At 51.1% G+C, this 25,985-nt stretch overlaps 1 protein-coding gene across 2 annotated transcripts in view; it reads left to right on the top strand.

The window, feature by feature from the left end:
- The first annotated feature begins 9,933 nt into the window (after window positions 1-9,933).
- SLC24A4 (solute carrier family 24 member 4) overlaps window positions 9,934-25,985 on the top strand; it is a 166,088-nt gene continuing 150,036 nt past the window's right edge. For both annotated transcript variants that reach the window (XM_064571500.1, XM_064571501.1), the window contains exons 1-2: window positions 9,934-10,063; window positions 11,931-12,041. In XM_064571500.1, the coding sequence (XP_064427570.1) occupies window positions 9,934-10,063; window positions 11,931-12,041 (241 nt within the window). The remainder of the gene's footprint in view (window positions 10,064-11,930; window positions 12,042-25,985) is intronic.

Below are 25,985 nucleotides of genomic sequence, written 5' to 3' on the forward strand. Positions count from 1 at the left end.
TTTTTTAATTCCCCAAAAGACTTGCAGAATTTATTTTCAAATGGGTTGAGTCTGTTGTTCCGGCCTCCTATTCAGCCTTTTGCCTCAAAGTAAGGGTCGTGGTCCATGTGAAAGTTAGTATCTAACATTAAACCCTGCTTGATAGTTTAAAAACATTTTGAGCCATGTACAAAAAGAGAACCACCAATCCATTCACTTAACGAGTGTTTACTGACGGCTTATACATGCGGGAGAGTAAGCTCTGCACCTGAAACTCAGCTTCGGCCTTTGTCTTTTCTGGGTCTCCGTTTCCTCACGGGTAAAAGGGGACCTGGGATAGGAAGGCTCATTCTTGAGGCAGGACGGTTAAGAGCAGGGATCCGGGACCCAGACTGCCTGCCTCTGAATCCCAGCTTTGTCAATTAGGAGCTGTGTGACTCTGGCAAGTTACTTAACCACTCAGAACCCTTGGACTCCTTCACCTGAAAACGGGAAGAGGATAATGGTATTTACCTCCCAGAGTTGTTGGCAGGATTAAATGAGTCAATAGATACAATGTACTTGGAACACTGCCTGGCCCAGACCAAGGGTATGTGAATATGATACATTGTTAGGATTGTGTTTGTTGAGTCCCCGACCAGATGACTGCTTGTGCATGGCCCAGACTATTTGCCACGTCACTTCCTCTTCTCCCTGGGCACACAGTTGGACTTCATGTCCAGCCTCCCTTGCAGCCGTGGCCACGTGGCTGAGTTCTAACCCATAGGATGTGGGGGCAGTTGGGAGTCGCCACGTCCAGGTCTGACCTATGAAAACCTTCCACTTGGGACTCTCCATGTCTTTCCCCCACTGCTGTCTCAGTGCAGACCAGCTTGCCGCCCACCAACCCCCTCCCTGCCCCCCAGAAGCCATGTGCTGAAGATGGCACGGCCACGAGATGGAAGGGACCGTGATTCCTGGCCAACCACATGGAGAAGGGCTGCCTGGCCCCATACCCAATTTAGATGTCATTTGAGTGAAAAATAAACTTCAGAAGTGCTAAGCCAGTGCGATCTAGGGGAAGCTGAGTTACTATAGCAAGGCCCTGGGCTGGGTTTGGAATGTGATGAAGACCTAGATGTCTTTCCTCAGGGGCTGAGCCTCATTGTGACTATTCAGTTGTTTGACTCCGAGTTTCTGATGTTATCTGGGTAACCGAACCAAAGGACGTCCAGTTCTCTGGCTGGGGACAAGAGCTTGCATGTCCAGCAAGTCCTGGCCTTGTATCTGGCAAGTTCCCTGCAGACAGCTGCCCTGGCTGGCCGCCTGGGCTCACTACTCTTGCTTTCTGGACCATGCATTTCTCCTCAGACGCCACAGGGAGCTCCTCCCATCCGCCGGGTGGTACACCATTTCAGTCCTTGGCTCTTGGTCTTCTCCCGTCTTTCCAGCCATGGGAATTAGCAGGAATGTTTGTACAGGAGCCCCCAAAGTGGGCAAAGTGAAACTTTCCCTCATTAAAGCCCCAAAGCACAGGCTAGAAGGATGCTCACCATGCGAAATTGGCATCTGGTTGGGGGGGGGGGGGGGTGGCTTGCGGAAATGCACCTGGATAGGAGATGCACCTGTCCCAGTGGCATTTAGTGATTCCCCGTGTGGCAGATCTGCACTCCCTTGGATGAAAATCTCTGGCACTCTATCTGTCCTTCTCTCTCAGCACTTGTCGTCTTACTTCTGGCATAATTATCATTTCTTCCCGTGTATTCAGTCCCTCCCAGAGATGCAGAGAGGCTTGAGCCATTAGAGAGAAATGAAAAAATGTGAAAATAGGGCACATTCCCAGGAAAACAAAAACCCACGCTGCTCTTGCCTTTGGCTGTGCAGTACGCTGATTATAAAGGAAAATCTGGCTTTTGTGCAATGTCATGGCTCCTACCGAGCATGGAGAGACGAATCCAACAGCAGAAAATTAGCAACGGTCTAAACTGGGGGCACCTTTTGAGCCATGACCCTTGCCAAATAGCCCTTCCCACTGCCCCTCGTGGCGAGCCCTCCCCCCTCTACTCTCAGACTGACAAGAGCTGAGTGACCATAGGGGCAATGAGTAGAGGGCACTCAGTAATCCACACCCTGGGGAGGAGGCTTGGATCTGTGACTTACTACCTGGGGCATCTTGGACAAGTCCCTTATTCTCCTGAGTCCCCGTTCCCCATCGGTGGTGGAGGCCTATAGCTGTCCACTGAAATCCCCCCTCTACTCCCACCATCACAGAATTGTCCTGGGCACATGCTGCCCAGACAAGCATTTTCTAGCTTCCCTGGGTTAGGTGTGGTGCTACGACTAAGCTTCCACCAACAGAATATGAGAAGTGAGTGATACAGCCTGGGGCTTACAACACTGGGCTCTCCTCCTCCTTCCTGTTGGCTGCAACCAGGACCGGTGGTGAATCAGCTTCAACCATGTAGCTGACGATCATGCCCTAGGGGATGGCTGAGCCACAAGGTGGCAAGAGCCTGGGTGGTGATGAGGTGCCGAGCCACCTTACCAACCTGGACTGCTCTATGTGGACTCTTGTTTAAAGAAACACTTGTCTTTTAAGTCATGCTAGTGCTGGATTTCCTTGACACAGTAGCTTACCTTGCACTCAAACTGATGTATTGTTCAGAGGCTTGTGGCGTGGTAAGATATTTAAGTCTGAAGTGATATACAGTTAGGTGCTCAGTAAACGTTTTCTGAGTGGTAAACAAAGCAATTTGGTTATTTTCATATTTAAATCCAAGGACTCTGGGCACCTTGGTTTGGGTCATGATCCCAGGGTCCTGGGATTGAGCCCCGTGTCGGGCTCCCTGCTCAGTTGGGAACCTGCTTCTCCTTCTCCTCCCTGCTTATGCTCTCTCTCTCTCTCTCGATCTCTGTCTCTCAAATAAATAAATAAAATCTTAAAAAAAAATAAATCCAAGGACTCTGAGAAGCAGGCTTGCAAAGCATGGAGCAGCTACATGGGTTGATTTTAGGAGACCCCGGGTCTGGTCTAGGTAAGCGTCTTTCCTCCTTCAATCAGCCTGCACTGGGAGTCCCCCCACCATTAGTCAGTAACCGGGAGATGACCCAGGCAGAACACAGCGCCACGACACGTAGCCTTCTGTCTCTACTTATAACTAAATTATCCAACAGGCTAGTTAGTATGCCCATCAGGATGAGTCACTGTGGCATGCTGTCGTGGGTGAAGGGTCTGGCTAACGGGCCAAAGACCCGATTCAGATCCTGGCTGTACCTCTAACTCCTTGTGCGAGCTTGAGCAGGCCGATTCAGTGTGAGGGACTCTAAAAATGGGGATGTTAATTCTTGTTCTGCCTCCTCCTTGGGGCTATTATGGGGGTCAAAAGATGCAGCAATGGTGAAAACACCATATATGACAGATGCCAGTAGGAGCAACACAATGGGCTGAGTCACACATGCCAAGTGTGGGCCAGGTATGTGCTCCCTTCCTTCCATGAGCATTTATTGAGCACCTACTACATCCAGGTCGTGAGCATGGTAGATGTGGTTCCTGTCCCCACAGAGCTTAGAGCCTGGGGAAAACTATACACAAGGAAATAGGTCATCATAATATGGCCTGATGAGTTATTTGATAGAAATACAAGGCACCATAAAAACACAGAAGAGGGGGGTGCTTAACTCAGACTTCAGTGGTCCTGCAAGTCTTCTCAGAAGTAATGATATCTTCCTCAAGATTGGAAGCAAAAGAGTTAACCAGGTGTCTTAGTTCAGGCTGCTCTAACAACAATACCATAGAACGAGTGCTTTATAAACAACAGACATTTATTTCTCACAGTTCTGGAGGCTGGAATGTCCAGGATCCTGGTGCTGGCAGATTTTGTGTCTGGTGAGGTCCACTGCCAAGTTCCTAGACAGCCATCTTCTTGTTGTGTCCCCCACATGGCAGAAGACGAGAGGGAGCTCGCTGAGCCCCTTTTATAAGGGCACTGATCCTACCAGTAAGGCCCCACCCTCATGATCACCTCTCAAAGGTCCCACCTCCAAATGGTATCACATATGCATTTTGGGGGAACACAAACATTCAGTCCATAGTGCCAGGTGAAGGGGGCTTTGGAGGTAGGAGGGCATGTTCCAGAAAGATGGGACAAGGGTCACCCCTGAAGAACAAGAAAGGAATTCTGAATGGCTGGAGCCTGGAGTGAAAAGAAAGGAATGATGAAGGATGGGGTGCAAGGGGCCATGAGGGTCTGGAGCAGGGTTCACCACACTGGCTGTCACTTGGATAAAATACCAATGTCCGGTGCTCACCCCCCAGAGGCTGAAAAGTTCCCCAGGTGAATCAAATGTGCAGCCCATGTGGAAAGCCCTGATTAGATCATGCAGGATCCTATGTCAAGCTAAAGAGCTGGAAGTCTGTGCTGAGAGCAACAGGGAGTCTCTGAGGGTTTCATGGAAGAAAGGGACATAATCGGATTTTCCTTCTTTGGCAAGATTACTCTAGCTGCCCAGTGGAGACAGGAATGTGATGGACAGGCTGGCCTTCGAAATATGGTTAAGAAGTCCGCTGTAGGGATCAAGAGAGGCACAGAGCCCGTGGTGTCCACTGCGATGGCAAGATGTAGACCCATCTGAGGTCCTAGTGGTGACAGACCGGGGCGGGAGAGGAAGAGGTAGGAGGACCAGGATGAAGCCCAGATTTTTGATTTGACCAATCTGAACACACAAGCCTACATTCCTGAGAAGGCTCCAGCTCCGGACTTCTAAGTCAACAGCAGAGGGCAAATCGTGCCATCCAGAGAACTGATGAGCTCTCCGGGGGAAGAGAGGAAAGAGTGAGAAAGACAAGCCCAGCACAGAAGCCCAGAGGGCTGGGGGAAGAGCTGGTCAGAGAAGGAAGAGAAAACCCAAAAGCACGTGCCATCCAGAAAGTTACGGATGTGACTACTGGTAGAAAGGTGCATTCAAGCATGTCAAATCCTACTGAGATGTAGCCACAAGTCGCTGGTGACCTTGACAATGAAGATGAATGGAAACTTAGGGTGGTGCGAAAGGGATCATGAGAGCAGGCGCCACCCAATAGGGGCAATGACTATTCTTTATCTTCTTCACATTATAGCCAAAATGTGTTGATTTATTCATTCCCTAAATATTTATGAAGCACCTAATGTGCTGGGCACTGTGTTCAGAGCTGCGGATAAGACAGCAAGTCCTTGAGGCCCTTGGTCGCCAGCAGGAGATGGATACTCTCACTCATATCACAGGCTGTGTCATGGAGATGCACGTCAGCGGCTTTGCAACACTCGGAGCCCATTCTACCAGGGAGTGGGGAGGGGCGGGTAGGAAAGTTCCTAACAAGCCCAGGAGAGGAACGTGAGTTCTGCCTTGGGGTTGTCACTGGGGCCATCCACTGAAGAAGTTCAGATCTCAGCCAGCAGGGGAAGAATGGCACTCCAGGACCTCCTGGTGGTTTGGTGGGACCCTGGGACTGGCTTTGGCCAATGAGTGGTAGGTAGCGGTGAGCATGTCCCTTCCAGGCCAGCGTGCATACTCCCTTGCCAGTGCCAGTGTCAGATCCTCCAGAGGTCTCTCTCTGGCATGGCGAGCGGCCAGGTTTCAGACTGCGGCTGCTCCCAGGTACCTGAGTAGCTGCCCCCAAGACAGCATTCAGGGGAAGAAAAACTGTTTTCCCTTTGTCCATCTTAGGTTCCTTGGCTGGAGGTCTATAAATTAGATCAACGAAAGACAGATTAACAAGAGAAAGACAAACAGAAATTTATGAACATGTGCATCGTGCATACACACAGGAGCTCTCAGTAATGAGTAACTCAAAGGAGTGATTAGAACTTCAGCTTGTATCACATCTGAACAAAAGAACAATACATTTTTGGCAAAGGGACAAGACAAAGGAAAAAAGACTTTGAGCTTCTAGGGGTGGCAAATTGTGGGAAGGCAAATATATGGGGACCTAGTGGTAGATAAGGGCTAGTTTTAGCAAAATTAGTTAGATAGATCCCTCTGGCGCTGTCTCTGGGCTGATAAGGATCTAGAGCTGTCACCCGTGATTAATGTCTGCCCTTCCTGGTGGGGGTGGGGGTGGGGGGGAACACCTTTAAAAATTTATGTCCTGCTTTTACATAAATAGGGGAAGGGCAGAGGGTTTTTCATGTATCTGCTTCTTCCCATTTGCCTTCAGCTTAAAATAATCCTTATGCCAAAGTGGCATATTTGGGGATTGCGTATTTTGCCACCCAGAAGCAAACTTTTTGTGATTTGTTATAGTCACCATGGCATAACCTAGCCCAGTGGTTCTCAAAGTGGGGTCCCTGGACCAGCAGCCTGAGTTTCACCTGGGAACTTGCTGGAAATACAAATTATTGAGCACCACCTCGAACTTACTGAACCTCACTCCCTGGGGTGGGGCTCAGACCTGTGAGTTTTAATACACCTTCCAGGAGATTCTGAGGCATGCTCAGCATTGAGAACCACTGCCCTAGCTGGTGCTGACTGCCTACAGCCATCTGAAAAGCAGAGCAAGAGGAATTAGAATTTATAGAGAAGGTCATTCCAGTAAACTTGAAAAAACCAAGTAAGAAGAATTAAATGGTGAGGTTCTTCCTGTCACAGGAAAAAATTTTTAAGAAAAAAAAAAGATATCGTATCTATCCCCAGACTGAGTCTTCCTACTAAAATGGCCAAAACTATTTGGCCTTGTGGAGAGTCTCCAACTATGTCTCATCAGAAGAAAGCAGCATCATGGAGGGGATACTCCGAATCCAGCGGCACTGAAGCCAGACCGAGGGCCTGAGATAAACCCAGAAATGCATTTCCCATTTGTCCCCATGGCCTTGCTGACTTAGAAAATGCTCCTGGGGTGCCTGGGTGGCTCAGTTGGTTAAGCGACTGCCTTCGGCTCAGGTCATGATCCTGGAGTCCCGGGATCGAGTCCCATATCGGGCTCCTTGCTCAGCAGGGGGGTCTGCTTCTCCCTCTGACCCTCCCCCCTCTCATGTGCTCTCTCTCTCATTCTCTCTCTCAAATAAATAAATAAAATCTTAAAAAAAAAAAAAGAAAATGCTCCTGAATGCTTTGAATCTGAAAGGTGCATAAAACCCAATTCTCTCTTCTGCAGGGTGAGTCCTTAGAGATGGAGTGGAGGCTATTTGGTAATGGGCACTATTTAAATGAAGCAAAAAGTACAATTCAAACGAATTGCTTTTTAAACTGTCAAAGAAGAATCCATTTGTGCATGTGAAATTATTCCAAGGGTTCTAACTATTAACTGAAAGCAGGTGGAAGCGGTCAAAGAAAACAAATGTGCTATAAAAGAGCCGGCTAAACGTTTAAAGGCAGACACCTGATCACTCCTTTGGCCTGTTTCGGATTCAAAAATTTGTTTTAAAAAGCCCTAGGTGGGCTCCACGGATGGAAGTTTTAAGAAATTTTTAAATCCTAGTAAGCGGATGCCATTTTGTTTCTTGGACTTGTTTTAATCAATGTGACCCGAAGGCTGTCTTATGGATAGGACAACAGCATATTAACATTTTAACTTTTTCTTTTGGCTTCCATTCGATGCCAAAGGCTCTTGGCTGGCTTTCCAAATGATGCATTTCACACATTCTTGGGTTTTCTATTTGCTATTGATAAATGCATCCGTGTACAGCCAAGTCAATGAGAAGAAAATTCTTCAATAGTATGAAAAGTGCCTTTTTATCCCTGGCAGGCAGGATTGGTAAGTCACCCATATGGAGCAGAAGCCTTAATGGTATGTGAGGCATCTCTGTAGGCCACAGGGAGCCCTGCGCTGTTCTATAGGAGACCAACAGTGGCCTTTTCCATTTCATTTCCTCTAGGGGTTTCCACTGCAATTAGTCTTGTGTTCATGCCTTCAGTGTCTTGTAGGCACTGAAATAGGGCTGCTGAAAAATAGTGAGCCTTCTTCCTTTCCTGGCCCTCTAAGTACCTCTTACTTGTGCTCCTATGCCAGACTAACAAACACAATTATCTGTGCTTAGACCAAGAGGAATCGTGTAGATGGTGACCAGCTCAGGGCACGGGGACAGGCTCAAATGGGCCATGCTTCTCACACTTGGATGTGCACACAAATCTCCAGGAGGTATTGTGAAAAAATGCACGTTCAGACTCAATAGATCTGGGCTGGTGCCTTGGAGCCTACATTTCTTGCAAGTTCCCAGGCAGTGCTCATGCTCTGGTGGACCACATATTGAGTAGTGAGGGAATAATGCAGGTTCTGCATAAGTGACTTTTAGAACTGACCTATTAAATATAGGTGTAGCCGAGGGTCTGGCTCCCCTTTGATTTAGGGTTCCTTGAAAGCAGGGACTAGATCTTACACTTTTTTTTTTTTTTGGTTGTTTTGTTTTGTCCTCTGGCTGGCACTTGGCACAGGTCCCTGCACACGGTGGGTGTGTATTTATTTAATTAAACAGATCTGGCTTTGTTCCAAAAAGGATTTTAAGTGGATTTAACCCCTAGCGGGTCCTAAGCTAGGTAGGTGCGTGCTGAACTGGCCAGGGAGGGAAGTCAGTTCCGAGGTGCATTCACAAACCCTCTGGGCTGAGGCCCTTCCTCCGCAGGGCCCCACCGCTTGCTTGCACCTCGATGCCACTCCAGCAGCTCTTCTCAAATTCTCCCTCCTGGTTTACACTAGAGAGTCGATCAGAGACAAGGAGGAAAACAAAACCAGACCAAACCAGAGAGCCCTACGAAGCGGTAAGGCTGCAGAACATCAAAAGCTCAACTCAGGGCGGCAAGGCCACGGAACTCTGGGGTTTCTCCCACTGCCTGATCTGGAGCATTTCGCAGGTCGGCACTGCGCCCCAGCCGCCGGCTCCCCCGCCCGCCCCGAGAGCCCTGCAGGAGCGGTCCCGGCGGGCGCGGGCGCCTGTTGGCTTGGTGCAAGCCTGTTTGTTAGCTCCGCTCGAGCAATTAATCTTCTCGTGCATCTCCCACCCCGGGTGGGGTGGGGAGAGCGGGGGGGGGGGGGCTCGGGTCGCCTCGGGGGTCGTGGGGAGCCTGCACAGGAGCGGCCGTGCGACAGAAACCCTGTTCCAAGAGTCCCTGCGTTGCCAGAACCCGTTCCTCTCTGCAGCGGCCTCGGAGGGAAGAGAAGGGATGGTTTCGGCTCCAGAGGGGAGGGAGGGGGGCGATTATATTGGTCAGTAGTTGAGCCTCACGGGGGAAGGGAGGAGCGCACGGGCGAGTGCGCCCTCGGGGAGGAGTACACGTGCTGAGGAGGGGGGTGAGAGGCGGGCGGGAGGGGAGGAGAAGGGAGGCGAGAGCCGCGGGCGGGAGGCGCCACGGCCTCGCAGACGCAGGCGCCGGCAGCCGGAGAGAAAGTTCCCGGGGAGAGCTCACCCCCGGGAGGGCTGACGTCGAGGCCGTTCGCCGCGAGGGTCGCAGGTCCCGGGGGGCCCCAGCCTGCCTTCTCCCCGCGCGCGCGCGCTGGGCCGCCCGGGCTTGGGCTCGCCGGGAAGCAGGGGAGCGGTGCTGTTGGGCGGCCGCCGCCAAACTTGGAGGGGGAGAAGGCTGCGAGTGGGAGCGGCGGCGCGGGGCGCGGGGGCGCACTGAGTGCTCCCCGCGGGCGCCCCCGGGCACTGCTGCCGGGGCTGCGGCCGGGCGAGCGCGCGGAGGCTGAGCGGGCAGGTAGCGGCTCCAGCGCCGGGACTGCGCCAGCCCTACGAGCCAGGGCCGCCAGCGCCACCGTGCCGGCGTCGCCTCCTCGCCCCGGAGCCATGGTGCGCGGAGCGCGCACGCCGCGCGCGGGACTCTGAGCTCCGGCTGCGCCGCGCGCCCTCACCTCCCTTCTCCCGGCCTCCCCGCCGACCTTGCCCGCGGGCCATGAAGCTTTGGCCGGGAGCCTCTCGCCTCTGAGCTTCGCGTCGCTCCGCCACAGATCGCGCTCCGGCCGCCGAAGCTCCCCATCCGCTCCCAGGGACGGCACCCGGGCGCTCCAGGATGGCCCTCCGCGGGTGCCTCCGGCCGCGCAAAGTTCGCAGGAGGCGAGAGATGCTGCCGCAGCAAGTTGGCTTCGTGTGCGCGGTGCTGGCCGTGGTGTGCTGTGCCTCCGGCCTCTTTGGCAGCCTGGGTAGGTGCCGGTGCGGGCCCGCCCCGGGGGTTGAGGGGCTCGGGCTGGGAAGCCGCCGGGTAGCTCCGAGATGTCTCCCCTTCCTTCCCCGTCAGCTTGGTCCCTGGGGTTCATCCAGCCCCGTCCCCTCCCCACCGGGCAGGTAGAGCGCACCCAGGAGGGCTGACATCGACGCTTTGAGCTGTGGCGCTCGTTTCCCTGAGCTGCGCGCGGCCCCTGGGGGCTCAGGACGCGGCTGCAGGTCTGTGTTACCAAGATGAAAGCCTGAACATCGGGCCCGTCCGTGCCAGAGTTCTGTCCCCAGAGTGCGTGGGGGAACGCGCGGCGCAGAGGCGGGGTGCAGGTGTGAATTCTCTTAGCCTGGGGCGGACCAAGCTGAGTGGTCCGCTTTCCAGTTTTGCGGACCCAAGACGGTTGTGCTCCGCGTTTCTCGAAAACCCAGATACGGAGGCTGGGAACTGAGTCTCAGCCCTCCCGTCGCCCCTTGCCGAAGGAGTGCCCTGGGTGTCCTGGCGCATCCTATCCAAACCCTAAAAACGTCGAGGGCAGCCCCCTTAGGAGGTTGCTGCCAGGTTTCAGCATCGCTTAACTTCTCTTCATCCCCACGGCAGGAGAGCCCTGGTGTCTGGAACCACAATTCACACTTCTTCATCCAAGACTGAGGGATTTGGGAGTTGCTTAGGATATGCAGATTTGAGGTGGAGAGAGAAAGAAACTTAGAAAAAAAATCTGGGGTGGAATGGGGGATGTGAGCCCATGTGGAATTTTCAGAAGCCATTCACTTGGCTAATACTCCCATTTTTAGTTGGACACGGTGGGCCTTTTACTTCTTCACATTAAAAAAAAAAAAAACCAAAGAAATGCAGGTGATTTAGCAATCTGGACATGGAGATAAAACAGGGGGTGCCTTCTGAGCAATTAGACCATCTAGAGCGGTTTATAGTGGTAGGTAAAAATCAGGTGGGACTTGATTAAAGACTTAAAAAACTGCTTTTCAAGACCCCAACTTGTGATTTGAGGATAGAAGGTCAAAACATGGCTCTTTCCAACAGAAACCCAGAAAGGTTATTTGAACATCTTAACCTGATGCTTTGCAATTGGTCAAGTCAGTGTATTTTTCCCCCTCAGTTACACACCAGAAATAACAAAGTACTTAGAGGCTCTTCGGTGTCAGCATTATAGAAGAGGTATTATTACCCAGCTGAGGCAGTGTGCACATGAGGAGAGGTAAATGAATACTCTGAAGCTCTTAAAGTGAGAATCGTTCATATTTGCTGGATCAGGAATTACCTTTAGGAGTTTAACTGTGTGGTCACTGGCCTCCACACCACTACTCTCCCTTGTTACTCTGTCGCCCTCGGACCAGCAGAATTAGCATCTGTACTAACAATCACCTGTTAGTACAGAATCCCAAGGCCCAGCCCAGACCTACTGAAACAGAATCTGTATTTCGACGAGGTCCCCAGGTGATTTCTGTGCACATTCAAGGCTGAGAAGCTCCGGGCCAGACCCCCTCAACCTTCTCCACCTATCTGCTGACCTAATAGCCATTTGCAGTTCCCCTGGGGGCAGGGACACCTGTCTAAATCCTTGTTGCACCTGTGAGGGGCCGAGCCCTCTTGGCCAAGGTCAGATCATGGGCTGACGCATCTGGGACTAGAAACAATGGACCAGATCTAGGAAACAGATTACTGTGTGTGAAGCAGGTGATATTGTGCTTCCAATCATTGTATTACTCCCAACAGGTGGCTCTAAATAGTCACACAGGGCTGTTGCTGGTGTAGCCAGAGGCAGACATGTAAGGTCATTGGAAGAATGGAGGCACCATATTGACCTAATGGTGTTTGTGACTTATTTTCCAATACAGGGCATAAAACAGCTGCTGTTAGCAAGCATGTTCTACCAGACACATGGAGACATAGAAGGCTGATGGCACCTGTGAACGGGACTCAGACAGCTAGGAATTGCACAGATCCTGGTAAGAAATCAATCTCCCCCTTGCCTCAAGGCATTTGGCCTGGAGATGGTGCTTCTGTAGACATTACAGCCAGAGCTGAGAAAGGTGATTTGATGAACCCAGTGGGAAAGGGTAGCTGTAAGGTGTAGACAGGTAACGTGCAGGCATTAATCGGTTGTGCTGCTAAGCAACTCAAGTACTTTCTTTACCCAGCAACGGGAAAGGTCACATTGGAGAGTTTTGAAATTTCCTTTTTTGTTCTCACAATGCTCCTAAAGGCTCCGTGTTTCCCCCTGCTGTCTTGATTGTGCTCGCCTGGGTGTCTTTGTTTTCGTTCCCTTTTGCTCACGGTATCCATCTGACGGACCTCAAGGGGCAGCAAGACTGCTCTGGCAGGTGGCACTTTGGGATGACCCGCCCACCAGGGTCGCAACACGCCAGGGCACCTGCAGGGGTAGGACACTCTGGAGTGCTGGGGTCCTCTCTCTACAGTGGGAGTTCCCAGGGTACGGTGCTGGCTCGGAGGGGATGGATTCTTCTTGCTGTGGGAGGTGGTCTTGCTGTTCCCTTTCAGAATTCTCTAGGGGGTCGGAGGCTGTAGGGACCCAGAGATGACCTCTTATCTGTCCTGCCAGGGGCAGGTTTTCCTTAAATGGGTGAAGAAGATTCTCCGGAGTGTGCCAGCAAGCGGTGAGGCAAATGGAAGCTGCCCAGGCCTCAGGGCAGTCCTGGGCCAGAACTCTGTCTCCAACAGAGTCTTTGTGGGAAAGATCCAGTGGGATGAAGCATTCAAAAGCCCGCTGAGACCTTTGAGGTCTTACTGCAGATGGGTGCCACTTGGCTCTTCCACCGCATTGCCCGGCAAGTCACAGCATCTTTGGGGGTCTGTTTTCCCACCTGTGAAATGGGCAGAATTGTACTTCCTGTTCTGGGGTTGTTGGGGGAAATCTGTTAAGGCCCTGGCTGGGGCTGGGTGTAAATGGGAATGGAAACCCAGGTTTTGATGGCATTCTTCCTCACTTGTGTTCATAGGCAGGTCTTCTCTGCATTCTATAGGTCAGGAGATCTCTAGGGGAAGACATGAGTTGCTCAGAGTCATAAATCTTGTTAAGTGGTGAAGCATTGGAACCTCAGCTTGTGTGATTAAAATATATGTTTGGTTCTCTGGGCATAAGGAGGTCAGGGCTGTCTCTCAAAGCCTGTCTGCTCCACCATCAACCCCCCTTCCCTCAGGATGCCTTCTGAGAAGGCCTTGTGGGACATGGAGGGTAGGTGAGTCCAGGCTTGTAGAGAAGCTGCCGGGATTCCCTTTGAACTTGGACCATCCATTCCTGAGAGATTCCTGGTGAGTCACTCTGTCTGCGATGGTGCTCATCCCGTCATTTAACATCCCTCAGACCTCTCTCATTACCAGAAGCAGTGGAGGCATGGACTGGACTGACAGGTGGCCTGTGTAAGGCCAGAGGTTAACACTGGGGTCCATGTCCTCCAGGGACCCGAGACACGAGGATCGGCACCAGCTGCAGGGGCCGGGGATGCTTTGCTACTCTGGGTAAAGAATCCAGGGTAGTGCAGCTTTGGTTTCTTCCTCGCTGGTGCCCTCACTTTGGGCAGGCTCTGCCCTCCTCCTGTAACTTCTGTCACCTGTAGTCTGGCCACATCGGCGTAGACAGGGCCCTGTTTCTTGGGATAGAGTCTCATGTGCTCCCGCATTGTCCCGTATCTTCAGTGTACTTTCTCATCCAAAATTATCTGACTGACTGTGGAGCAATCAGTCCTATTTGGCAGGAAGACCTGGCCTTGTCCCCCTTATGGAGAGGGAAATGAAGGGAAATCAGCATTATCTTTAGCAATAATGAACCCTTAGATTATGCTTCTTTTTTAAAAATTTTTAAAGATTATTCATTAGAGATCGTGAGAGAGCATAAGCAGAGGGAAGGGCAGAATCCCCACGAAGCAGGGAACCAGACGAGGGGCTTGATCCCAGGACCCTGAGGTCACGACCTGAGCCGAAGGCAGACCCTTAACCGACTGAACCACGCAGTCGCCCCTGGGTTATGCTTTTTGTTAACTGTTTCTGGGATAGGGCCCTGCGTGTAGGAAGGACTCCATGAAGTTTGGTCGAATGATGGAATGAAAGTGCATTTCAACTATGAAGCACTTTTATCCTTTCAGTGTTTTTGCAAAGATGAGGAACGGGGCAGGGCTCAGAAGCTTAGTGACTCCCCAAGACCTCTTGGCAGGCAGGTGCATCCCTGGTTCACCTGGGCCCAGATCCCATGGCTTCCCCACTCCATCGCACCTGCCCTAGCTTTCCTTCCCGCCCAGGCGGGGCTGAGACCCGACTTCCCTTCCAGCCACCTGGGCCCTGGGCCCCCTTTCCAGTTCACAAGCATGTACACAGCATGCACTTGCTGTTGTCTCTCCTACCCTGTGGTGGGCACGTGGCGGCGGTGGGTTGGGGAGGGCGTGGTATAAGCAAGCATGAGAGACAGCCCTTGTCATCAAGTAGCTTACGGTTGTGGAGAAGACCAGCTCCCGACACAGGGAAAACTCGGTGAGGAAGAAGGACGGCAGAGGTCTTGTAGTCAGCAGCCCCAGGGGGCCACTTTCAGGGGGCTCAGAGGAGGGTGACTGGGTCTGATGCGGTGTGTGGAGTCTTGTGGTCTAGATGAGGAAGGCCTCGATGGCAAAGACAGGAAACTTCCCCAGACTGGGTTTAGCGGAAAAAGGGAAATTTATTGGGCCAGTCACTGAACGCGTGAGATCAAAGGTTAAGTGTCATGACTCAGTTTCCCTCTGTCTCTGGACTCCGAAGTCCTCCAGTGTGGGAAGGTGGTTACCACGGCCCCAGCTTTCTGGCCTCCCAGACCGCAGCACGTGTGCCCCAATGTCTGCCATCCTTCCGTGGGAGTTCTGAAGTCCTATGGGCTTGGGGCACATGGCCCCCTCAGCTGCTTGCGGGGCCGGGGGAGGGCTGGGTGTGGGCTGGCTTAGACCTGAGTCTCAGGCTCTGCTTCTGGAATGCTGCTTCGGTAAAGGTGGACCAGAGTTTCCTCCCACTTAGAGTTTCGGGGTGTGACGGAGGGTGGCACCCGCTGGCTGCCCTCTTCCCTCCACGGGTAAAGGAGTTGCCTGGGAAGAACCATACGGGGGTTTCTTGCATCCTCTGAGGCTTCTGCTCTGCATCCATTCCACCAGTCCTGGTCTACTAGGTGAGGTCTTCTAGGGACGTGGGAAGATGGAGCTTTAAGAATTTCCTGCTGTGTCAGAGTATCCCGAGCTAAAGCACCCGCATCCCCCACCCCAGTCAGCATTCAACAGGTCAGTTCATGTTTTTGTAAGAACATCTTTGTTGGGGGGGGGGGGGGAATGGGTCTTATTTTCTGTAGCCTCTGAGTGTTCCTTCTCCCCTGTGAGAGGAATAGCTTCTCCTGTGGAAAAGCTTCAGGGCACCCTGCTCTAGTCGTTCCTGAAGACTTGGTGTGGAAAATGGGCTCTTGGCTCTGCCTGGGGTCACTTCCCCAGGTCTTGCTGGTGTTCTCATCCCATGGTGTGTGTTGTGCTTAAGTGCGTCCCCCATCACGTTACCCTATATTTTTATGACCTGTATCACCATCTAAAGTAACCTACTTGTCATCCGTTCCTCTTGAGGGCTCCCTTGCTCACTGCCCTGTGTCCAGAAGAGTGATCCCTAACCCTGCCCTCATCTTGCAGTCAGGGAAGAGCTTCTGAAATGCCCAAGACCCAGCCCTGGAGTGGCTGCCGTCACGGGTCTGGGGATGGGACCCAGGAAGCAATATTTTTTAAGAGCTCCCAGGTGAGTCCGAGATGAAGCCAGGGGTGGTGCTCTCTGGGCGAGAGTCCTGCTGTCCGGGGTGGTTGGCATCACCAGGCAGCTTTCTGGGAATGCAGAGTGTCAGGCCCACCCCAGGCCTTCTGCATCAGAATCTGCATCCTAACCAGATCCTGGGGCAATGTGCATGCACCCCACAGGCAGAGAAGAACTGGGCTAGGACGCTGCCTGACCCTTCAGAGGAGTCCAGTAAATATTTGGATGTTGAATGAAGGCTAAGACATGGTGTAACACAGAGATTTTCTTGAAAACCAGTTTGGTGTCGTTTTTGAATGTAGAGAAATTATATATAAAAAAAAAAATCTTCATCTTTGACTACTGAGGTCTGGGGGGAAGTCATTAATTTATCCTCCCCCCCGAGATCTGGGCCTCTAGGACCTAGATTTTTATTTCATGGTCTGTGAAGAGCAAGCACTACAAAAGAGAAGTGGGTCCCTCCACATAAAATGCATGAAATAGTGAGAGGCTGCGACTTTGAGTCTTCTGGACTCTGTCTTAGCTCAGGCTGTCATAACAAAATATCGGAGACGGGGTGCCTTAATTTAATTGACAGACCCGTATTTCTCACCGTTCTGGAGGCTGGGAGGGTCCAGGGATGGTTCCTGGTTTGCAGATGGCCACCCCACGTCACTGTGGGCTCACTGGGTAGAGAGAGAGAATCTGGGCTCTGGGCTCTCTTCCTCTTCTCCCATCCAAGTACTAACCAGGCCCAATCCTGCTTTCTCCCTCTCCTCGTGAGGGCACGAATCCCATCATGGGGAGACCCCATCCTCATGACCCCCTCCAAATTACCTCCCAGAGGCCGCACCTCCAGGTCCCACCACCTTAGGAGAGGAGGGATTCAACACAGGAATCTGGGGAGACGCAGACCTTCAGGAACCAAAGAGTTTCTGCACATTTGCTTTTTAAACCCAGCGTCTGCTTCAGTTTTTCCTTCTGGGATAGTAAAGGGGGTGATAATCGCATCCACCTCAGAGGGTTGTTAGAAATAAATGAGTTAATACCCAGGAAGCACTTAACACACATGCTCAGATGTGAGCTTCTGTTTTCATTATTTTTTTTTCTTATCTGCTTACCCCAGACATGATACAAGGCCTACGAATCACAGGTACTGGAAAACTCTTTGTTACTTGAATTTTATGAGGACAAGGTAAGAAGTAAGCATCTTGCCAAACGTTGTTTTTTGTTTTTTGTTTTTCCTCCTGGAAACAAATTTTTGGTTTTGTTTTTTAATATTTTGAGGATTTGGGATGTTGGAGGATGGCCCACCTTACAGAACATGCCTCTACATCAAAAAACTGTCAGGTTTTTTTTTTTTTTTCTCTCGACAGTGAGGCATTACTTTACAGGTTGGCTGTCAAACTGGGGTGGGTATGCCTCCCCCTCTTCCCACACCTCTTCATTTGGGTTCCCAACATCCTGTGCCCATGTTCAAAAAAGAGAGGGGAGCTTTGCCCCCCTGTTGATGTTGGAGGGATTTGCTTTGTCATGTTTGGTTTTCTGCTTTTCACATACGCCTTTTGAAATGCCCACTGGCTGTATGTCTGTCTTTGCTCAGGCTGCCGTGACAGAATTCCATAGCCCGGGCGGCGTAAACAGCAGAAATACCTCTTCTCACGGTTCTGGAGGCTGGGAGTCTAAGGTCAGAGCGCCCGCCTGATCAGGTTCTGATGAGAACTCTCCCTGGCTTGTGGATTGCCCTCATTTTGCTGTGTCGTCCTGTTCCAGGAGGGAGAGCTAGTGAGAGCCAGCTCTCTGGGGTCCCTTCCCGTAAGGCCTCTGATCCCATCAGACCAGAGGGCTCCCCCCGCCCCATGAGCTGGTCTAACCCAGATCCCCTCCCAAAGGCTCCATCTTGAAATAGCATTTCTTCGGGGCTTAGGGCTTCAGCATAGGCATTTAGGGAGGACACAGACTTTCCATGTCCCTAGAAGGAAGGCTGGGAAGAGAGGGCTGCCGGGGTGAGGGGGTGCTTGAGAGCGATCTGTGGACGGAGGTGGTTCCTAGCCTTTCAGGAGAGCAGAGGAGTGGATGTGGGCGCTAGATGGAGCATCTTCTGTGGCTGGCTCACCTTTCGTTCTGTACCAGGGCTGATGCGCGGCCACAGTGGGAGGGGAGGGGAGGGGAGAGGTGGAGGCGGCCGGGTGGGCCCGCACACAGGAGTTGGTGTGGAGGCTGGGCTGGGAGGAGATGAGGTCACTGAGCAGGTGGGCACCGCGGTGGGTCTCCATAGGCGCCCCTTTGTGGGGAGCAGAGGTGCAGAAAGCATGAGAAAGCAGGGGTAGGAGGAGCGGACCTAGAGCTGCGAAAAGTACATCAGGATGTGGGTGTGGAGGTGCGGCGCTCCCAGGGACATGAGGCAGCGTCTGGATTCTGAACGGGTGTCTGTTCGAATGCTGCCTCAGCAGGCTCAGGAGATAAGTGGCACATCTCAAGTTTTGAAGTCGTTACGTAAAAGCAAACCCCGACTCGGAGAAGCAAGAATTGAACTCCCTACTGTGGGCAGCGAGCTCACAGTCTAGTTACGGTCCTGGTGGGGGGGGGGGCAGGGAGAGGAGTTCCAGCCCTGGGAGGGCATTTTCTGGGTGGGGCAACCCCAGAGAGGCAGGTGGCTTCTTGAGGAAAGTGTCACCAACCACCTTGGGACGGTGATAGGCTCGCAAAAGGAGGCCAGCCTGATGACAAATGGAGCCCAAGGAAGATGGCAGCCCGTCATCTGTGTGATTGCTCTTTGCTTTTTGGGGGCTTGGGGGCAGGGATGTTCTATGGGGGATTGAGTGGCTTAGGGACCAAAGATCTGGGTTCTAGTATTGGCTCTGTCTCCAGCAGCCAGAAAAGGCTCCTGTCCCAGCAAGCACCAGCCCTTTCTTGGAGAAGACAGTTGGACATGGTGAAGGGAGATGCCTGGGTGTGAGTCCCAGCTCACCCTGCTGGCCAGCTGTGTGACCTTGGGCCAGTTAGAGAAGCTCTCTAAGCTTCAGGTTTTCTCTTTTGTCAATTGAGGATAGCAGCAGTTCCTACCTGCCTCACCTGCAGGACTGAAAGCATATGACGTGTGGAGGTATGAAGTATGTAAGGTGTACCGAGCACACGAGGACTGGCGTCGTCGTCGTCATGATCGTGGCTACCACCAGCATACCCCGTACTGGGTGCTATGCTAAGTGCTTTCCCTGCATTAACTTACTTGCTGCTCCTAACAGCCCTTTAGGCGTGTGCTATTAGTATCCTCATTTTGCAGATGAGGACAGGAGACCCAGAGAGATTAAGGAACGAGCCCAAGGTCACCTGGCCAGCAAGAAGCAAGGCCAGGTGTGTGTGTGTGTGTGTGTGTGTTTAAGTAACAGACTACATTTTGGAGCAGTTTTAGGTTTACAGAAAAATTGAGTGGAAAATAGAATTCCTATATGAATCCTTCCCCCCGCCCCCAGCTTGCCCTGTCTTATGTTAATATGGTACATTTGTTACAACTGATGAGCCAGTATTGATATTATTATTAACTAACGTCCCTAGTTTACATCAGAATTCACTCTGTGTTGTACTTTCGATGAGTTTTGATAAATGTACAGTGACCTGTAGCTACCCTTATAATATCCTACAGAATAGTTTCACTGCCCTAAATATTCCCTGTGGAGCCTTTTAATTTGGATGGCCTGAATTGTGAGCCTATAGACTTCTCCAAAATTATCAATGGATGGGTGGAAAGAGACAATTTGGAGATGAGGCCTCCTGTTGTAACTTCTCATCTCTGTCACTGTCTGGGTACCCCACCACCTGGGTACACCTCTGAGAAATGGGACTGCCTGTTCATTGCAATAGCAAACACCTGGGTGGGCCCTGCTTCTTGGTATGTTTCTTTTTTTTTTTTTTTAAAGATTTTTATTTATTTATTTAACAGAGAGATAGCGAGAGCAGGAACACAAGCAGGGGGAGTGGGAGAGGGAGAAGCAGGCTTCCTGCCAAGCAGGGAGCCCGATGCGGGACTCGATCCCAGGACCCTGGGATCATAACCTGAGCTGAAGGCAGACGCTTAACGACTGAGCCACCCAGGCGCCCTCTTGGTATGTTTCTAATACTGATTTGTTTGCAATCAAAGCTTTCTCCTCCCTACTTTTATTGCGAAATAATTGATATATATCACTGTGTAAGTTTAAGGCTTCAGTATGATGGTTTGATTTGCATATATTGTGAAATGATTACCATAGTATGTTCAGCTAGCATCCATTTTCTATAGATAAAAAAAAAAAAGAAGTTTCTCCTTAGGATGAGACTGCATAGGATTGACGCTCTTCCCAGCTTTCCCATATATCATGCCGCAGTGTTTGCTATAGTCATCCTGTTGTACGCTCCACCCCTAGAACTTAATTCTCTTATAACTGGAAGTTTGTACTTTTTGGTCCCCTGCCTCTGATATTCGCTGCCCCCACCCTCCACTTCTGGTAACCACAAGTCTGGTCTCTTTTTCTGTGAGTTGGGTTGTCTCCTCCCCCCCACCTATTAGTGAGATCATGCAATATTTGACTATTCGACTTATTTCACTTAGCGCAATGCCTTCAAGGTCCATCGATATTATCACAAATGATAGGATTTCCTCCTTTTTTTGTGGCCGAATAGTATTCTGTTGTATATATTCCATGGATACCTATAGATGCAACTTCTTTATCCATCCAGCCATGGATGGACGCTTAGGTTGTTTCCATGTCTAGGCTATTGTGAATAGCGCTGCTATGAACGTGGGAGTGCAAATATCTTTTCGAGTTAGTGTTTTCATTTCCTTTGGCTATATTCCCAGAAGTGGGATTGCTGGATCAGACAGTATGGGTCCTCCGTACTGTTTTCCACAGTGGCTGCACCAGTTTGCATTCTCACCAACAATCCCCTGGGTTCCCTTTCTCCACATGCTCGCGGATACTTGTTACCTCTTGTCTTTTGGATACTAGCCATTCTAACAGGTGTGAGATGGTCTCTCACCGTAGTTTTAATTTGTGTTTCCCTAATGACTAGTGATGTTGATCATCTTGTCATGTATTTGTTGGCCTTTCATTTATCTTCTTTGTAGAAATGTCTTTTCAGGTCCTTTGCCCATTTTTTCATTGGATTATTATTATTTTTTTTTTTTTGCTGTTGTCTGAGTTCTTTATGTATTTTGGATAGTAACCCATTATTAGCTATATAGTGTGTAAATACTTTTTTTCCATTCTGTAGGTTGTCCTTTCACTTTGTTGATGGCTTCTTTTGTTGTACAGAAGCTGTTTAATTTGATGTAGTCCCTCTCGTTTATATTTGCTTTTGTTGCTTGTGCTTTAGGTGTCGTATCCGAAAAATCATTGCCAAGACCCATGTATAGGAGCTTTACTCCTGTGTTTTTTTCTGGGAATTTCATGGTTTCACATCTAATTTTTAAGTTCTTAATCCATTCTGAGTTAATTTTTCTGAGTGGTGGAAGATTGAGGTCCAGTTTTATCTGTTTACATACGAATATCCAATTATTCCAGCACTTATTGAAGTGCTTTTTTTTATTGAAGACACTCTTTTCCCCATCAAGTATTTTTTTTTTTTAAGATTTTATTTATTTATTAGAGCTCTGTTAGAGAGAGAGAGAGAGTACATGCACGAGAGCAGGAGCAGGGGGAGAGGGAGAAGCAGACTCCCTGCTGAACAGGGAGCCCAACGTGGGCTTGATCCCAGCACCCTGAGATCATGACCTGAGCTGAAGGCAGATGCTTAAATGACTGAGCCACCCATCGAGTATTCTTGGCTGCCTTGTCAAAGGCTAGTTGACTGCACATATGTGGTTTGCTTCTGCACTTGCAGTTCTGTTCCATTGGTCTATTTGTTTCTGCGCAGTACCATACTGTTTTGATGACTATAGCTTCATAGTGTAGCTTGAAATCAGAAAGCGGTGCTGCCTCCCACTTTATTCTTCTTTCTCAGGACTTCTTTGGCTATTAAGTTTTTTTTTCACCCCCTTATCCAACTATTGGGGCCATCTGCTAGCAGTCTCTCCTCCCTACTGGGCCATCTGCTACCCACTGACTTCCAGATTCTCCGCTGTTGACGCCATGCGGGCCTCCCGCAATCCAGAGCACGCCCACTCGGCTTCCTCTTGAACTCTGAGAAACGTTCCTCCTTGAGTTAAAAATGGAAATCATTAAGCATTGCCATGTGTTGCCTTGGGCGGAAGAGAGATAGTCCTTCAACTCAACAGAAAAGGTTTAAAAAAAAGTTTTTTTTTTTTATTAAACATGGTCTGTTATTGAAGAGGACATTGGAGCATAGCATTTTACTAAAAAAATAAGAGACTGTGCTGGAACAGTTTACAAAAGTATCTCCTGAAAGGACAATGGATGTGTCCCTTGGGAAAGGAACAGAAGTCACTGTGTGGTTGAGAAGCGAAGGTACTCCCTGCTCCGTGGGTCGTCCCCGCCCAGACGGGGCAGCACAACGACTCCGCTTGCGGGCCTGCAGCGCCCTTTGCTCGCTCAGCACAGTGCAGGGCTTCAGCCCTGGGTCTCCTGGTAATCGCCCGAGAAATCCAATGCAACATGCACTTCTGAGTGTCTACACGTTCTGCACCCTGCTGGGCTCTGAAGCTGGGAGGGACCCAGGGCCCTGTTGTCAGGGAGTGTGCAGCAGAATTTGGGGGGGTGGGCAGGCTGGGGGAGCTTAGATAACACAGAGCCACCTGTAGCAGTTACCTTGGGGCAGGGGGTGGGAAGAGGGGGAAAAAGTGCCCTGGTTCAGGGGAAGGGCGCCCTCCCCGGAGGTGACCTCTGATCCCAGCCTCAAAGGGGGAGAAGGTGGCAGTGGGAGGACATTCTAAGCAGAGGCCCGGTGTCTGGGAGATGGCCGATTCATGTCTGTACCTGGAGCCGTGCTTGCTAGCAACCGCTGCGTCTTGCTCACTGGCTATCCAAGGGGAGAGCGCGAACAAACACCTCCCAAGATTACCATGCAGAATAGTAAGTAATTAGGCTTTGGGGATTTAGCAGGAGTCAGTGCTCAGCCAGGGCCGGGGCTGAATCAGATTACTTTTTTTTTTTTTTAAAGCAGAAGGAGGGGGGGCACCTGGGTGGCTCAGTCGATTGAGCATCTGCCTTCGGCTCAGGTCATGATCCCAGGGTCCTGGGATCGAGTCCCACATCGGGCTCTCTGCTCTGTGGGGAGCCTGCTTCTCCCTCTCCTCCCCACTTGTGCTCTCTATCTCACTATCTCTGTCTCTCTCCTTCAAATAAATAAAAAAAATCTAAAAAAAATAAATAAAAAAAAGGCAGAAGGAGGGGGGCTGGGAAATGTACCGGGGCCCCAGGTGAAGTTGGCAGACTGGTTCCCAGTGGCCCCGCTGAGCTGCAGGTAGGGCAGGCACCCAGTTCCCGGATTGTGCCGGGCTCCATGATGGCTCAGGACAGACGGCAGCCATACTCATGGAGCTATCTGCCAGTCTTTCCCCGCTAGCCTGTGCGCTGCTAGAGGGCAGGGCTGTGTCCCCGGCATCGTTGGCTCTTGGGCTGAGGCTGGAGTCTGGTGTAATTTCAGCTTGCAGCAAATGATGTCTGGAGGGACAGACCCCGCCCCCTACCTGTGGGGGGCCTGTTCCCCACAACAGTGGCTGCTGTCTCCCTGGCTATCCCTTCTAGCCTGATGCCGTGGGACAGATCAGAACGTGCAGCCAGGAGGGATTAAGGGTTAAGAACGTGGACTCTGGAGCCAAACTGCCAGGTTTCCAGGCCTGTGTGTGTCCTTCCTAGTTAGGCGAACTTGAACTAGTTTCTTTGCCTGTGTGTTCTAACCTCAGGGAAGGGGCAGGCTTTGTTTTGTTCACTGATGTAGCCCAAGCTCTAGAACAGTGGCCGTGTGTGGGTGTGTGTGTATGTGTGCTCGTGTGTGCACGAGGCCATACAATACCACTACGTGTGTTGTTAATCTACGTAAACTGCTCACGAGAGTGCCTGGCACAGAGAAAGTGCTATACAAATTTTTGCTGCTGAAATTACCTCTGAAAAATAACTTGCACTGAACTATAACTTTACAGGATAGATTTTTAGAACCGACCTGTGACGAAGGATTGAGGGTGAATTTTGTAAATGCAGTACTTGCTTTATTTCTGGTTTTTTTTTTTTTAATTAAAGATTTTATTTATTTGTCAGAGAGCACAAGCAGGGGGGAGCGGCAGGCAGAGGGAGAAGTAGGCTCCCCACTGAGCAGGGAGCCCGATGCGGGGCTCGATCCCAGGACCCTGGGATCATGACCTGAGCCGAAGGCAGACGCTTAACCGACTGAGCCATGCAGGCGTCCCAGCACTTGCTTTATTTCAAGTTAAAAATGAACATCTGGACTTATGTTTGCTTGTTGTTAATTCTTTGAGGACAAGAAGCTGTTGACTTTGCATGGCTGATGCTGAGAGGCTGCCCAGCCTGTGAAGGCTGCAGCGGGCCTCCCCGAGTGTATTCTAAATCTGGTCCCCCCTGTTGGTGATGGGGGACGTGATGCATGAGGCATTAGGAGACCAGTTTGCGTTCTGGCCCTGATACAACCTGGGCGTGTTTTGCATAAGCCACTTTGCTACGGGAGCCTTCGTGTCCTGCCCGTGAGATGGGCAGCAGGGGCATGCTCTTGATTCCGTCAGCTTTTCAGGATTCGGCTGTGCGAGTATCATTTACCACCTTGGGCACAACTGTGCCGGATGCTTGACCCTTTGAAGAGTGTTCCTTCCTTGTGGAATGGAGAACATCAGTTATTCAGGGGTTTTTGGCGTGGATCCATAAAACCACAAATAGGATTTGGTGAAAGTATTGTGTTTGTCTTGGGTGAGGCAAAGGGCCTGTTGGTGGAGGGTCTGGCCGGAATGGGAAGATGGAGATCATTTTGATCGTCCCCATACCTAGCAGCTTGTGGGACGCCACCATCGCTTTCTCTCATTTCACGCTAGAAATGGCTCCCTGGATCCTATTATACATGCTAACTTCAGGGACCAGCTTTTTAGTTGGGCCGATCTCACATCAGCTGGACCAGCTCTTTACCTAAGGCAAAAATAATTACATGTATGAAAAAATTATGTAGGCCTCCTGAGGGCAGCTGCTCAGAGCTCAGGTCAGAAGTCATCCTTGGCTTTAATATCTGGTGGCTGAGTGAGTGCTGACCGAGCATCCCTGTGTGCTGGGCCCGTGGGGAAATTAAACCCAACCTAGATGTGCAGCCTGCCTCCAGGGAGCTTCCATTCTCGTTGAGAGGATCAAAATCCGCAAAGCTACCCTGTAATACAGGAGGGGAGTGCTGGAATCCGTAAGAACAGAGGAGGGACAGGAAGTCCTGAATGCCAGGATCAAGAACACCGCCACATCAAGGGGTCACTGAGGATGGGCAAGTCGGCTTTTGAAGGATAATCACGGCATTGACATTTGGGTAGCCCTGGTCTCCGTGCCTTCCATGCACTGCCCCCCTTGCTGGCCCTCATAACAGGCCTAGGGGGGTGGGTACCCATTTTACAGAAGATGTGAGTAGCAGGGATTTGAACTCGGGCAGCCTGGCCCCAGAGCCTGTTACTCTTTAGGGAAAGAAGATGCAGGGTCCCCTGGCTGTGGGACAAGTAGGTGCCGGGTAAGGTTGGGGCACAGGTGTGTGGGCAGCTATGGGAGGCGAGTCATCCTGTAGTGAGTGCGTGTGGGACCATGAGGCTTAACCACTCGAAGGCCTTTCCTTATGCTCCTGTAAGCAGTGGGGGCCGGTGTTTCTGAGCAGCTGTGTTTTAGGAAGATGATTGCTGACAATGTGGGGGGCATAGCTTCAACTGAGCTATAGGTTAAGGTTGTTGGCATTATGCTTGATAAGTTTTGGGGACCCCTCCCCTGTGAAGACAGAACAATTGGGGGTATTGCTCCAATATTAGGCAAGATGTAGGCAAGAGTATTAGGCTTGTTGGGGAGGTCGAGGAATAGTTGGGGAGGCAGAGTCTACGGATCTCAGCAGATGTTGGGTTTGCAAGCAGAAAGGTGGGAGTCCGCTCTGCTCACAGATGCAGCTGGATGGTCCCCGGTACAGGGGTGCAGATGGGGGCACAGGAAGCCCTCCTTCCTTCTTTAGATTCGGACCCCTCTCTTGGGGACCCTCGTCCA

Source organism: Mirounga angustirostris, unplaced genomic scaffold (assembly GCF_029215605.1).
Source record: "Mirounga angustirostris isolate CCGP_5_RB_7025 unplaced genomic scaffold, mMirAng1.0.hap1 SCAF_9, whole genome shotgun sequence".
Lineage (NCBI taxonomy): Eukaryota > Metazoa > Chordata > Mammalia > Carnivora > Phocidae > Mirounga > Mirounga angustirostris.